Raw genomic sequence first — 16178 nt, 5'->3', positions numbered from 1 at the left:
TTGCATTCCAGACAAGGCTGGGTTTGGAAATAACTTCACCACGGTGGACAACAAATCCACAGCCCAGAACGTGGAAGGCATTATCGTCAGCGCCATGTTTAAATCCCTCATCACCCGCTGCGCTTCAACCACACATGAGTTGCACAGCCCTGAGAATCTGGTGAGAAGTTCACCTCTTCTTCCCACAGGAGTTCTGTCTCTGCTCTGAGAAAAGTTATCATGTCATGGTTCTCATGAGCAAGAAAAGTGGAAGTCTCAAAGTCTGAACTTTAAAGTTAAAATACCTATTTTCCCAAAGGTGCCAGTAACTCACCGTGAAGCCTCAGTAACACATTTCTCCTCCTTGTTGCTCATTATCCTTCCTGCGATGGACTTACCTTCCTCTTCCATCTCAGAGGTTCTGTGGTGGCTGGTGAAATAGTTGCAAGGTACTTTGAGCCCTTCAGAAGGGAGGTGGGAGGGCGCAGCCCATTGGCTCATGAAGTATTAAAGAATGTTACGCCAAGCATTTTTTTAAACGATTCTTTAAAAATTAATGCAAATATGCTGATGAATTTCATTTTGCTTTCTTTTACTGAGTGCTATAATTTCTTAGCTACTGCTCATGAAAGAGTTTGTTAATTAAACCGCTGAAGCCGCAAGTAGTGTGGGAGGAGAACCAGGCTATAAAAGGTTAGTGCTTAATTGCTACCAAGGAGATTGTGGTTTAAGATACTAAAATGTAGATTAAAGCCAATAAATCTGACATGAATAGATGAAATCAGTTCTCTCTAGGAAGTAAAGGAGCGTAGTCTCTTAGATGTTATGACTTCTGTGCAGAAATCCGCCCATTTATACATCTATCTGCTAATTTACCCTCATCAAGGAAATCATTTTAAACTGTTCAAGACCACTGAAACTATTCTCATACCTTGAGATTAACAGAAGAAAACCCCAAACTGAGGGGAATTTAATTCTGCTGTCAAAGCCACCCCATTAAGGTTCTTGGAGCTCGAGAATAACACGGGCATGAGCCATGCATTCAATCTGTCCACGGCAAGAAGTAATTTGACAAGTTGGTGGTAATATATGTGATGCTTACATACCTTAGGCCATAAATCATTCACAGTACAAACAACTGTATTTGTTAATTTTCTTTAAGTCACCTTAAGTTTGACTTTAAACCCCCATTCTACCACATTGACTGGAAGTTGAATCCCAATCGTTCTTGGGTTTCCTTATTTCATGAAGTGGGACAAAGACCCTGAGACTTAGGTAGGACATAAGACCTAGAGGTCCCTGGGTCTCAATCATTAGTCCACACCTCTGACTGCACACAGGGTTACCTGCTGTGTGCTCAGGGCTGGATACGCTACTGAGTTTGGAGCCCCTGTTCTGGGGGGTCTTGCGCTTTTCATGGAGTAGCTACTAAATAGTATAGTAACAGCACAGGGGATCTCTGCCCGCAGAGCCCAAAGGGTGCTTTCTCCATGGTTTCTTCGGTGTCTGTTCCTTCTGCTTTTCTAAAGGTCATGGAACATACTTGTGTCAGTGTTTTAGGTTTTGAACACTACAGTTTTCAAGGGAAGTGTTTTTCAGGCTTCTCTTTTCTGCTTTTCCCTGAGCCTTTCTTAAGGCAAAGAATACACTTAATTACCCTCTTAAAGAGGGAAAGGTGAGGGGGAAATGCTGAGTGCCAAGCTTAGAATCTCAAAAAAAAAGGTCCTATATATTTTTTTAAATGTTGATTCACCAATCTATCAGTTTTCATCTATTATTAAGTGCATCATCTTAAATTCACAAAGTCATGTTCAAATGGACTCCAACATACATATTGTTAAATATATCCAGCAAAATGCATCATCTTTGAATAACAGGTTCTGTTAGAAGTATCTAGAGGACTTACATACTTTATCACAGTGATGCAGGCTCGAGGACCTAAGCAGGGACTGAAAAAATCTCCAGTCTAAACAAAATTCTGATTGCCTTTTTTCTTGCAGGCATCTCTTCGGAAGTCACAATTAAGAGAGAAAATTAAAGCTTGGGAATCCATTGGTTAAAACTATAATTGATGTCTTTCTAATGATTCTTGGTAATCTTGCCATAGAAACAATAGAGAAGCAGTAGACCATCGGTTTCATCGTCATAAATTATCCAACTTTTATGATTCCACACTGATCTAAGGCTAAGGAGTTACCTTCTCCCTGCTTCCTGTGAAAACAATTTAATCATGCAACTATCTTTCCCCAAATTTTCTTTCTTGCGTCCAAACAGGGGCTGTATTGTGACATCCGTCAGCTGGTCCAGTTTATCAAAGAGGCTCATGGGAATGTCTTCAGGAGAGTGGCCCTCAGTGCTTTGCTTGACAGTGCTGAGAAGTTGGCACCAGGAAAAAAGGTGGAGGAGAGTGAACAGGAATCTAAGCCTGCGGGCAGTAAAAGGTTTGAAGCGTTAGCTCTGAATATGAGCATTTGCCTATGTCAGTAGCATGCAATCTTCTGTCATACTGTCATGTTTCCCCATGTCGTATGTGACTCCAGGGCAAGGATGGTGGAGCTATCCTGTATAAGTGGTATCGTTTGTGTAGTCCAGCTGCAGCTTAGAAAAGAATAAGTACATCCTGCCTCTGTATGAATCAGAGAGCAGATCCCAAACTTTCATATACTTGAACTTCATAGCTCTTAATCATATGGTTAAATGTTGCTCTTTTAATCACTTCTAGAGATAATTTACATTTTTGTCCAGAAAGGAAAAGTAATTATGATACCATATAATCCTGTTCACTGAGTGATATTTTAAACATGGCAAAAGATGAATTGCTGAGCCATGCCCTGTTGTTTTTCCTTCTAGTAAACGTAGATTTATTTTATGTCTATCCTGTAAGAAATGCCACTTAGAAAGATTAAAGGAAGCTCCCAAACTTAAAATCCTGTTTGCAGTTAATGACTGTTTGCAATGATGGTAGTATTCTTAGGCAATAGAGCAGCTAGGTCATGAGGCAAAGGGTGTGAATTCCACTTAATATGGGCTCAAGAAGACATAGGGTTTGCAAGCCATATAGGCTGTCTGTTACAGAGTGTTGTACCTTATGGAGTATATGAAATATTGAGGGGTGGTGTCCTGTCCTATCGTGATTGGTGGAACACACCATTTGCATAGGTCGGAGGCTGGAAGCATTGTGGATAAAGGCCAAGTGTCCTCTGCTCCTGAGGAATGTCGCAGCTTCATGTCCGGCCGCCCCTCGCAGACTCCGGAGCAGTAAGTGCCACTGGTTTTGTCTCCAATGTGGTGGGCTGAACACTTCTCACTTGGAAAAAATTCTATTTTCCAAGCTGCTATTAGTTTGCTTTTCATTTCCTTTGAACTTTGCTGTGCTTCTGCTCTTTGCTTTTCATTCCCAAGGCCACTAATTTCTGCAGGCACAAATCGTAAATAGCCAGGTTCATGCCCACGGGAAGATCCCTAATGCATTTCCCATTTCTAGTCTCTACCTCACTCTGCCCTTCATGCATCTCCTGCAGATAAATCTTGAAAAAAAGCATGTATATCCGGTGGGGTGGGGGTGTCATCCACTTTCTTGCTTAAAATCACTTGTAACTTTTTAAATTTAAATGTGTGAATGGCTGTCAGTGTGCTCAATGACACTTTTTCAAAAATAAATAAGATACACTTCCCTGTGCCCAGCTTTATCTGAAACATAGGCTCTACTCCATTTCACCTTGGTCCTCTCTTGAGAGTCATTCCAATGTCCTCTGACATTAGTTTATCTCCACTTTTATAATGACAGCATCAAAAGCCCCTTGAAATTAGTGTCCCCAGAAAATGTGATGATTAACCATAGACACTAAATATACAGCTTAATTCTATACAAGTCTCATTTGTATTCATTCTTCTTTTGAGAACTAAGTATTCACAGAAGTATGAGCAATATCTGAAATGTGAATTTTATTTTAGCTATACCACTTTAGATTTAGTATTAAATGATTGCCCTTCCTTCCAGAAGTTCTGGGATCCTCTCTCTATTCTCAAGATAATCTGTTATCAAATAAGACCTTGATAATCCACAAGAAGCAAACAAAACCTTCAAAAAATAAAAACCTACATACTTCCTATAGCTGTTAAATCCTACAGACTGTCCCTAAGTGGGTGGAGAAAAGTAGAGAAGGTAAAGTAGAGAAGACCCATGGGTCCAAGAACCATGTGACTTTTCATTTCCCATTACAGCCCCAGTGCCTAGGGGATACCTGGCCCATGGTAGGCGCTCAACATATATTTCATGAATGAAGTACAACCCATCCATGAAAGGATAGAATTGTCAAATTATCATTAAGCCTTTTTTTAACTTGCTTTCTCAGAATTAGTTTTTCTTTTAAGGACATAATAAAAATCTAAACATAAGCTCTAATGGAAAAAAGTTGATATGAAAAGCCAGGTTCTATAGCTGAATTGTCACAAACTAGTGAACACTCCTTACACACACAGCCTGTGCAGAAAAAGGAGATGAGACCTTTTTTTCCCATAATAACACTAGCAGCTATTGAGCTAATCTGATCAAGGAGAATGATCTAATGGTAAACTGGAATTTAAAAATAAAACCATCTATCATCACAGGTGATTTGGTTTTCTAGACTGAAAAAACTCTTTCTTCAGTGTTCTGTAAGCATGATTTCTCAACATCTAGAATGTGTCTGTTCTTTACCCTTGAAGGAAGATGCATGTTTTAATATGCCTATATATAAACATTTCCTCTTGGAGGGATATCACAGAATGTCAAGCATGGAACCTCTCCCTGATCTGAGTGGGCCCAGGAGATGAGCAGGCCAGATGTCTTATTTAATAGTGGAGAAGTGGCTAGAGAATTCTGGCTCCTCTTTTCTCTCTCCTGCCCTTCCCTCCCTTCTGACTGTCTTCTTATTCCGCCTTAAATAAAAGTCACATTAACTGAGTAATAATAAAAGTATATTTATGTGCTCCTTTCTCTGAAACTCATTATTGTTACACACCCATTGGGCAAGGCTGAGGCAGCATTTTATTGAGAGAACTAGTAAATTATAGCCTGTTTGGATGTTTTCCCACTCAGACCGTGTCATCATCATATGCTCATCATTGTGTTACACATCCCCCAAAGGTAAGAAATGCTTCAACGCTATAATCATTTGATAAAAATAACCAAGAAGTCAAATTCTAAAACACTGATTTAAATTCACACCATATTTGGAATGTCCTGGTTTAAAATAAGAGTAGGATATTTAGTACTCTGATTCATAGAAAGAAAATCTGGATCCCTATATCAATATCTCTAGAAAATGATTTGCTTTATACAGTACTGTTGAATTTTGGCTAGATTCCAGATTGAATTGTTACCTAAAACTCCATAAACAAATTTCATCCCATATTACTACAGTATTCTCTATGACCTTTCTTACCAAATTCTTACAGTAATATATGTTGATCAAGTTAATGAATGTAGAAAAAACAGAAAAGCATGGAGAAAGAATAGTTTTAAAATTGAAACACCATCAGCTAGAGATAACTGCTGTACAATCTTGGTGTATACACAAACTCACACACGCTCACATGTACTTTCTTATTAACCTAGTATTATCATATTTAATCCATTTGATCACTGCTTTTTAACTTTGCAATATAACATTGACTTTTCCTTTATCAATAGTCTTCTAAAACAAGATTTTAATGACCAGAGTGTGCCATCACACAAGAGTCCCATAATTTTTCAACTGTTTTCCTAAAGTTCAACATTTAAATTGTTTCCAACTTTTCAATGTTGACTAATAACATCTTTTTATATCTACATTTTAGTATGTGGTCCCATCATTTCTTTTGGATAACTTTCTGGAGATTCAACTTTTCTGTCATGGATGCAGATATAGGCTTCGAATAATATATTATGAAGTTACCTTCCAGAAAGATTGATCCATTCTATCTGATCACTGGCAGTACGGTAGTAACCACTGCCTTCTTTCTTCCCCCTTAATCTTTGCCAATTTAGCTAGTGAAAATAGGCATCTCATTTCAACTGACCTTTTTTTTTTCTTTTTCCCAATTCTTAGTGAGGCTAAACTCTGCATGTTATTGGCCATTGTCTTTTTCCTCTTGTGGAATGCCCTAGGCAAACATCTCTTTGGAGGTGTTGCCATTTGTCATATTGAGTTGAACTAAGTTTTTACTTTTAAATATTAAGCTTCTTTGACTTAAGAAAGCTAAATAATCTGGCACTATGGAAATAATTTAATGAGCAGTTGTGGGAGGATGCATTCCCTGGGTATGGTTGCATTTCATTTATTCATTTATTCAACTATTTTTTATGAGTTTATTTAGTGCCAAGAATTATACTATACTGGGATGGGGGTGGGGAGGGAGACACATACTGTGTAAGCCTCAGGGAACTTAAAAAAAAAGTAAAATATTTCCTGACACCCTAAGAGTTTCTTCTGTTAAGACTTACACCCACAGATGAATATCTGCAATAATATTTAGTCGTTTTATTAAGGTTAAAAAATGATCACCTCAGTTTGACAGCTGAGACGTGACTGTTTTCAAGAAGAGCTCAGTCATCCTCGGTTTCCCTCTTTCACTCCCACTCGGAGTCTTCCTAAATCCCAGCCTAAAGCTCATCCTACATGATTTGCCTAAATGTCACTGGCAGGAGGTTGAAAGAAATTCAAGAGAATTGCATGAGTTGTCAGATGTTTAACCCTATCCTCTGCTTGCTTTCAGCGATGAACAAATGCAAGGGGGCAACCTTGGACGGAAAGATTTCTGGCGCAAGATGTTCAAGTCCCAGAGTGCAGCGAGTGACACCAGCAGCCAGTCGGAGCAGGACACTTCAGAGTGCACCACTGCCCACTCAGGGACTGCCTCTGACCGGCGCGCCCGCTCACGGTCCCGCAGAATTTCCCTCCGGAAGAAGCTTAAACTCCCCATAGGTAAAAGTATGTCTGTATTTATTTATGGATTCTCTTCTTCCCTTCCATGTCCTCAAATCAACTCAAAATCAAAACAGAGCAATGCATATGCACACATAGTAGGACAGAGGAAGGGAAAGCCTTCAAGTCACAAAGCCTAGTCTGGTTTCATTCATTCATTCATTCATTCATTTTTTTTTTCAGAAGATATTTCTCAAACCCCTATTATGTGTTTCTGTGGTGTGCAAACACTATGCTGGGCATTAGGGATTAAATGGCGAGCAAAACTACGCAGCACGCAACTGCTGAACTTCTATTAGGGGGTCAGTAAAACATATAATCGCACAACTAAGTATAATAGCAAACTATGAATTTTAGGACAGAAGTATATCAGGTGCTATGAAGGCATGCAACAGTGAGACCTACATGCAGGGAGGAGGCAGGGATCAGGGAAGGCTTCCTGGAGGAAGTGAGATTAAGAACTGAAAGATACTTAGGGGAAGGAGAGCTGTCCAGGTGGTAGCAAAAAATGTGCAGAGGTCTAGGAGGGAGAGAAATGCAAGAACTGAGACAAGGAGATGAGTGGCTGCATGACTATGGTGGAGCAATAGGGAGCAGAGCCCATGGGCCTTGAGTCAGATTGGCTTATGCTGAAGCCTATATAGCCCAGCTGAGAAGTTCAACAGGGAATAACGGAAACAAGTAAACTTTTTCTAAAAGACCTCTGAATGGAAAATATGTTGTAGGGTGCATGGGAGGATAAGAGAGGCAGATGGAAAGCTGCCTAGTAGTCCAGGTATAAGTAATGGTAGCTTGGATTAGGTGATGACCACGCAAACAGACAGAGGTGGACAGATTTGAGAGATATTTAGGAGGTAAAATCAACAGGACTTAGTGGAAGGTGTGAAAGTTGTTGAGGAGAACTGGATGGATTATGGTTTTATTCACCAAAGAGTCCCAGGTTCTTTTTTGTCCTGATCCTAATCATGTCATGTTATAGTCCAATCCTGGTCATTTTGATTCAAAGCATGTACATTTTGACTCAAAGCATGTACATTTTGAAGACAATTTGTGTTCGCTTCTATTTACATCAAGCCATGTAACTTTCATGCTTCTTGGGCACACGGTGACATTTCTGATTAATCCATTTGGAAGAAAATGTTATAATAGTCTAATCTTCAAATAGGAAACTGGCTGAAACGGTCCTCCCTCTCGGGCCTGGCAGACGGTGTGGAGGACCTCCTGGACATCAGCTCTGTGGACCGCCTGTCTTTCATCAGGCAAAGCTCCAAGGTAAACAGGACCTGGCTTATGTAAGAGGATGCTGGAGTTGCTGATAGAAAAATGTCAGGGCTGAGAAAGCCTAAACACCTGGAAGGGTCAAAGAAGGAAGAGCTGAAGAAACTGTCTTCAAGTTACATTTCTGAAAGCTTAAATGGACAACAGAAACTGACATGTCTAAGTTGTAGGCCATTGTAGGAAAAAATGAAGAATGTGACAAAAAATTTATAGGTAATTAAAATGCAAATACAGAGATGTATGTAGATATTATTTCCCCAGCTCTTTTTTACTTTTGACACACATGTGAAACTCCTGACATCTCAGGGTGCTATCCAAGGATCCAGTAATTCTTTAATGATTCCTTTTACATATTAAAAAGCACTCAGACACACATCCTGTTCACCCTCATTCGCTACTTTTTCTACCATCTGAACCATTCTCCCTACTGAAAAGATGAACTCAAGATGACTTTTCCAGGTAAGCATTCCTTCTTCACACTATAAGCACTAAAGTAGTGTACTATTTGGAAAAGGTGAAAAATTCTCAGCGAAATCCATTTCCTACAAGAGGCTTCCCTGTGGATGATTGACAGCCTGGTCCCTATAATTTTCACTGTATCATGAGAGTTAGATTTCCCTGTATACAAATGATTTGCTTATGTACTTTCTTCTTCCAATCTCCATACAATTTTCTTCTATCTTTTAAAAGTAATCATTTGAAATTGTAAGAAGAATGTCACAACATGACAAGACATTTAGAAGAAATACTTCTAATTCCTCCTTCACATTCTTTTTGCTAAAAAATAGCCAAGTATTTAAGAGTATGTGAGACCCATAACTCCCTTGCTTTGCTGAAAATTTTGAGCACTCCTGGCCCAAGGGCAAGATCAAGAACACATCTGAATTCTTAGGGAAAGAAATGACATGTTAATGAACTTGAATTATAGTGTATGTCACAAATTAATTTATCCTGGTTCCTTCGTAGACATTTGAAATCTATTTGGCTATTTTTCACTTTGTTCTGATTCTCAAGTGTGATGTTGTTTGTAAAGGATGTATGTGGCTTGCTGTTAGGAATTTGAGTTTGGACTTTATCAGAATTAAACTCCAAGAATATTTTAACTATTCACTAAGTCACTTCACAGTACCTGACTATTCCACTTTCAATCTGTGACCAAGATCCTCTTTCAAATTATGCTTAGAAGTGATGCCTTTTTTGGCACATGGGAATAACTGATACTGATTAACCAGATGTGGAAGTTAGAACTGAAGTAACTTCATATTCTAAACAACTTATTTTTTCAAGGCAAAGGTCAGTATAAATACAAATAATTGCCTTTGAATTTGAGTATCCAACTGCTTTCTTTTTTCCCTCAGGTGAAATTCACCAGCGCTGTGAAGCTTTCTGAAGGTGGGCCAGGGAGTGGAATGGAAAATGGAAGGGATGAGGAGGAGAATTTCTTCAAGCGTCTTGGTAAATGTCACACAGTCCAAGAATTACATCCAATTTTCATAACATAGAACAAAAATTTGATTAGATAAAATTGTCTGTTGTCTATTTCCATATCGCTTTCTTACTCATTTCTTCCTGTATGTGTGCTGCATTACTATCTATAGCTTCTCTATTTGTTATCACTTTGATTCAATAGGCATTTATGGAAGTCCTCCTGTGTCCCTCCCTTTCCGGTGGGCACTGGGTTCTCAAAGAGGAAGAGACAGCCTCATCTGCTTCTATCTACCCTTTGTTAAAATCTAAGAGCTAAAGAATCTTCACATATCATTTTATCCACCCACCTATCTACTTAGGAATTCTGTGCATTATATCCCAAACAGGTGGCCCACCACCTTCTGAACACTTGCACTGAGGGGGAGTTTATTATTTTACAAAGAAACCTGTTCCAGAACTAGACAGCTTTAATTGTTAGAAAGTCTTTCCTTACATTCTGAAAACATGTTTATCCATAAGTTTGGTTTGCTGATCCTAGTTATGACATCCATAGCAACACACACACACACACGTGCGCGCGCGCACACACACACACACACACACACACACACACACACACACACACTCATGCCCACATAATGCTAGTTTCACCTGTTGTCCATTTCAGGTTTTCTCTTTTGATCTCATTTCTGCTGTTAAACATTGTTGGTTCCTTTCATTCTCCTTACATGGCAGAGTCTCTAGATCCATGACCATCCTGATTCTGTTTTACTATGTATCCTAGTTAGAGGATGTGCTTTACAAAATGTGGAACTGCAGGTGAAACACAAAACACCTTACTTGACCTTAGTCAGTGTAACAGATAGTGTCTGATGGCATTATCTACTTCTCCATCACAGAGTTGGCTTGTACTGAACTTTGGCTTAATTTTTACCACTTCTCCTTCACATGAATGAATATCATGCTATATTTTGATGTAGCCATTATTAATCCTTCATCTCAAAATCAATAAAATGTGTTATTTCATTAACTTGGGAGATAGTTAAGTCACTTGCCCAATAAATAAATTAAGAGACAGAAGCCAAACCCAGTTGAATTCTGAATCCTTTCTTCCCCCCAGTTCTGCTATGAAGCTTCATCTTTACACATTTCCCTATTTTCATCCAAGCCGATGTGACTACCAAACAGGAAAACTATAAAGATACAATTCCTAGAACACTTCAAGTTGACTTGTTAGTTTACAATTTCTGGGTGCAGCTTTTCAGCCAACCATACACTTAACTTACTAGCAATCAGCAAATGCTTTCCCACTTAACGAAGTGCCAAAACATCATCAGACTTTACCAATGAATGTCTCACTGATGACTTTGTAACTCTATCCAGAGGAGGAACACAGTTTGGTTCAATATGATGTATTCTTCGTGAAATTAGGGTGGTTCCTGTGATTACTTCTGTTCCTATCTCTTCAATGATCTCTTCCAGAATTTGGCTGGAGCATGCATCAAGCTGATTAGTCTATGATTCAAGAAGCTTCCTGACCACGATGACTTTTGTCATTTTCGTTCTTTTTGTACTCTTTCGGCTCCTCATGATATTTTAGAGGCATACATCTCTAGTGTTTTCAGAACTATCAGTATTGTAGGTTTTTGTGGCAGTTTTTGAGAATGAAGTGTGGAGCGAAAGTAAGTTCTCCTGTTGTGTGTATGTCGGCTGAATGTCATTTGACTAGTTCTAGCACATCTCTAGTTCTTTCTAGGCATGAGAGTGTAATTTGATGGAACGGAGGCTTCAACTCAGAGAGCAGGATCTCTCACATTTGGTGCCATCTTTCTGAAGCTTTTCTGCAAATTTGTCTCCTTGGTGGAAAGGATGGAAGAATCACTGAGTTGTTTACCTGCTTTCTGATTCCCGCACATCCCCTTCCATGTTGTGGACCATTATTTTTACTCTTACTATTGCTTCAAATATGGTGTCATTAGCATTTCTCATAAACCTTAGTTCATTCTAGATTTTGTAGGGTTTTTACCACTATTACTATAAATTTCATCCCTTTCATATATTCTTTATATTCCCTTCACAAATACAAAAAACTTGGTATGGAATATCCATAAAGCCTGATTCTAGGGTGAGTTTGTATCAGCAAAACCTGAAATACAGTCTTTTTCTGTGTCTCTGAAGATAAAACCATAACATCTGGGACTGATATCTAGAATTGTATGTGTTTTTGACTGGCAAGTGCATATGGCTTATTTATCATCATTCTTTGCCCATATTCTCTATCTTATTAAAACTTATACAAACTATTGTGTGAGATAATCCTTTGGAATCTCTTGTGGAAGACAGGTATCCCCAGATATTCTGAAAAAACCCAATCAACATTATCTGCTAATCTTAGTACATGGTATTTTGCAATAACTGCTGCCTTTGGCCATGTTAACATCTTTCTTTGAGACTGCTTTTTCTTTTTCTTTTTTTAATTTTGCAGTCTATGGGTATAGTGATCCCTGTGCATCCATTATAGATTTGTTGTCTTTATCTTTCTCATTTAAATTACTTTAACTTAATGACATATTTTCTCTGCTTCTCTGAAGTGGCTAAAGATAGCAAACATCAAACATTTTTGCCCTCAATTTAAATGTAGTACCCAAACTTTACTAAAATAAAATGCAATAGCAAATAGAATTTCTTTAAAATCTCAAAAATTGTTTAATTAAAAAAATTATTTAATGAAAAAAATGTCTGCCAAGCATTTAAAGGAACTGAAATTATCTTTGGAATCAGCATCTTTTTCTTCTGCTTTCATATTCACTAAAAATATTCCATTTTAGAAATCACATTGTTTCTGTTTGGGAGAAGGTGTTTCATTAATTAATGCAATAGTTTTTTTCATCTGATCAACAAAGTGTACTTAATATCTTCCATGTGCTCAGCTCTGCCATGAACTCTATGGCAAAGGCTGTTTCAAGAAATACTAGATTTTGAAATGCCCCTTTTTGAATTTAACAACTTATAAGATATGCATTTTATGTATATTATATCTTAGTAAATTTAATGTTAAATTTATTAACATTAACAGTAGATAAATGCAACTAAAATATACTGAAACTACAAAATTAATCATTATGGCTAAGGAAGCCAAGAGACATCCTTGTATTTTCATTTATATTAAAGATTTTATATAAAAGATTGGTAAAAAAGAGATACATTTTGCAGCTGAATTATTTTTGAACAGTTCTTTTCATATTACAGTATGGAACACCAGCAGGGTACAGTTTTACAGTCAGTTTGTAATATGTACAGTGTTGATTTATTTCTTACACTAAGTTTTCCTGACATAATCACTACCTTTAGCAGGACTTAAAGCACTGATCTCCTTCCACGTTTATGTGACATAGTAGTAAGAGTGCCGACTCGCGCTCATTAAGTCTGAATTGAAATCGTGCCTTTACAACTTCCTATTGCATGAACTTAGACTGTGCTACTTATCCGGTCCCTTCTCTTTCTCTGTCTCTGTTTCACTGCTCTTTCTCTCTTTCTTTCCTTTTAAAAGCCATCTTTAAGTTCCTATCTTACAAAGCTGTTACAAAATGCAAACAAAATAAGTTATAAAATATTTCTTATAATACCTAGCATATACTAAGTGATCAAAAATGGTAGCAAATACATTGTTATTTATTAATGCTGTATGTATATACAATGGAAATTTTCCATTCTGAATAGCTTTTATTTTCAGCATGATTCTTACTTCTTGAGCTTGTAGAATTTTGCTGATTTTCATACCTGTAATAAATGTGCATCATTCCATGAAGCAAAGAATACAGGTTCTTTCTAACAAAGACTGTTTTAATCACTTCTCTCTCTTCATCATTATTCTAACACTTCATAACAGCATTGCGTCTGAATTTCTTTTGATCAAAATGGTACTTCCTTTAGTAATATTGAATATATCTATCTCAGAATTAGTTGTCTTGTCAAGTAAATATTGAAAACAATGATGAAACACTTTGATGTTTCCTTTAATAAGACAGCGGCAACTATTTTTAATAGGTTTTGGTTGAATAGGAATACACTTGTTGTTGATCATCCTTCTTGTCATATATTAGTTCTGTTACAAATCTTAGGCTGTTATCACCTAATGTATTTTGAATCTTAGTTATAGTAACAAGTAATAAAATAACTGAATCACTAAAAAAGAAAAATCTTATTGTTTGAGGTCTATCTTAAATTCCAAGTTTAAGAGGCTGTTAAGGTTATAATGGTTTTCATGGATGAGCTTTGTATAACTGTTAAAGGGCTGTATAAAAATCATTAATAAAATGACATATGGCTAGGAAAAATAATGGGGTTTACTTCTTCTGGTAGCTTTGGTAATCCCAGTGAGTAAATAGAACAGCACTTTGAAAGGAAGCTGCCAAAAATAGGGCTGTCCAAGAAGTGTTTGTTCCCTATCTATAGCTTTATCTGAGCCTCTTGGTGCCATTTAAAATTCTGTCTTCTGAATTTTTTCCACCATCAGATTCTTCTTGTGCTACTTCCTTTTGCAACTGGTACAAAATATGCTATACTAAGTGGGAAAAAAATACTGAAGGTGTTGATTATAGAATTTTAAATATGGAATATTTGCATCTGAAAAGGAGACATGCCCATAAGGACTAAAATATGGGAACAAATTTTGGGGAATGATTTTAATTATATTCTAAGGCATCTTTTGTACTTATGAAAAATTTCCAAATGTAGACAAAACATAAAGAGGATGGTCCAATGGATTCCAAATATACATCACCCATTTGCAGTGTAGTGATCACAATTTTTCTCTGTTTCATCTATCTTTTATGTATTTTTAATCGGTATTAAAATAAATTTCAGACATACACACATTTACCTTTGTGCTAAGGTCACAGGTAGTAAAGTGGTACAATGGGTGGGAGGGATCAGGATATTCTTGACAGAAGAGGTGCTCTGGAAGCCAGATCTGACTTCTCAATGGGGACCAGGAGTTGGTAACATTGCAAATGAATGGTGTGAGCAGAAATTAAGAATCTCTACATCAGTGACTCTCATCTGCGAATATAGTCTTAGATGTCAAAGGTACATTTCGGAATCATGAGAAGGGGCTTGATCCTGGTTTTACAAATGATATTCAGCATAATAACCTAATATAAGAAAAATGTAAAACATATATGCTAGAAGCTATAGAAAAGTTATGAGATATTTAGATTTTTTAAAAAGTATCTGGGGATAAATGATGAAAAACAATACTCTGTATCATTCTTCTTTAATGTGTGATGCTTAGACTTCTGCACCAAACTCATGCAAAGTGTGTTAAAAATATACATAGCCTCCAGACCTATAGAATCAAAATCTCTGGCAATGAGACCTGACAATTCTGTATTTTATTAAGCTGCAGAGTTATTCATAGGCATCTTAATTACAGAAAAATAAGTGGGGAAAGATCAGTGGTTCCCAAACCTCTGGCCACAGTGCAGGGTCAGGCTGGCTGCATCATTATCGTCTGGGAGGCTTTACAAAGCAGAAATTCTACACTCCACCTCCAAAGAGTCTGATTCGGAAAGTCTGGTTGAAATTCAGGAACTTCCTGGATAATTCTGATGCACATGCAGGTTTGGAATTCCTGGAATTAAATGACAAACCTCTTCTACCTTTTACCACTCCAAGGGTCAGTAATTCTTTACATTGTAACTGAGAAACCAAGTTATTGTCCCTGATATCAATTTATATAACATATCTAAAATTACCCAGTGATTGTATCTTCCATAAAAATAGAATTTAGTTGTTGATTACAGGAAGAATCATTTAAAATATTCCAAGAGCTCTTTGCCAGTATAAGAGATGAAACTTGGTAGCAAAAGCATCAATCCTGTATTTAAATACTGATGCAAAGCCCTGCGTTTGCATATTCCGTGTGTCTCCAGATTCCCCAAAGTAAGAATGGGTCCAAATCAAGAGCATTAGGATGAAAAGGAAGAAGGTGGAGTCAGAAGGAAAGTTTTCAGGCCAACACTATAGAAAACGCATTGTTATAACTTTGAAACTCTTTTCGATCTGTGGTCCGTTACACTCTCTCTCCTTCATTCCTTCACTGTGGAAAAACCTCTACAGGCTGCCACAGTTTCGATGACCATCTGTCTTCCAACCAAGATGGTGGAAAAAGCAAAAACGTGGTGAATCTGGGAGCAATCCGACAAGGCATGAAGCGCTTTCAATTTCTGTTAAACTGCTGTGAGCCAGGGACAATTCCCGATGCATCCATCCTGGCAGCCGCGTTGGATCTTGTAAGTTGTTGGAAGAATTTCCCCGCTCTGTCCTCATTCCAATTAACTGTTAATGGAGGGAAGCACGAACCCCTAATATTCATGCTAACTCTGCAATTATGTTTTCTTGTTTGTTTTTCTTAGCATTAGTGGCAAAAGGAGGAAGAAAGGTGATGAGGTGAGAAGGAAGGGGAAAAATCTTAATAATTATGATCTGGGGAGTAGAATGTGTAGCCCCATGATTAAAAATATATGAGTCCTATGGAATCAGACT

General features: G+C 37.6%; 1 protein-coding gene across 18 annotated transcripts in view; it reads left to right on the top strand.

The window, feature by feature from the left end:
* UNC80 (unc-80 homolog, NALCN channel complex subunit) overlaps positions 1-16178 on the top strand; it is a 211550-nt gene that overhangs the window by 54483 nt on the left and 140889 nt on the right. For 15 of the 18 annotated variants that reach the window (XM_073218177.1, XM_073218174.1, XM_073218176.1 and 12 more), the window contains exons 16-22: positions 12-160; positions 2254-2420; positions 3139-3237; positions 6718-6932; positions 8092-8198; positions 9563-9659; positions 15753-15925. In XM_073218177.1, coding sequence (XP_073074278.1) covers positions 12-160; positions 2254-2420; positions 3139-3237; positions 6718-6932; positions 8092-8198; positions 9563-9659; positions 15753-15925 — 1007 coding nt within the window. The remainder of the gene's footprint in view (positions 1-11; positions 161-2253; positions 2421-3138; positions 3238-6717; positions 6933-8091; positions 8199-9562; positions 9660-15752; positions 15926-16178) is intronic. The other 3 variants (XM_073218173.1, XM_073218182.1, XM_036990759.2) reach the window with 1 other exon arrangement.

The sequence above is a fragment of the Manis javanica genome, chromosome 12, assembly GCF_040802235.1.
Source record: "Manis javanica isolate MJ-LG chromosome 12, MJ_LKY, whole genome shotgun sequence".
Classification (NCBI taxonomy): domain Eukaryota; kingdom Metazoa; phylum Chordata; class Mammalia; order Pholidota; family Manidae; genus Manis; species Manis javanica.
Note: the sequence above shows the minus strand (reverse complement) of the source record. Positions and strands in the feature narration are given on the sequence as shown.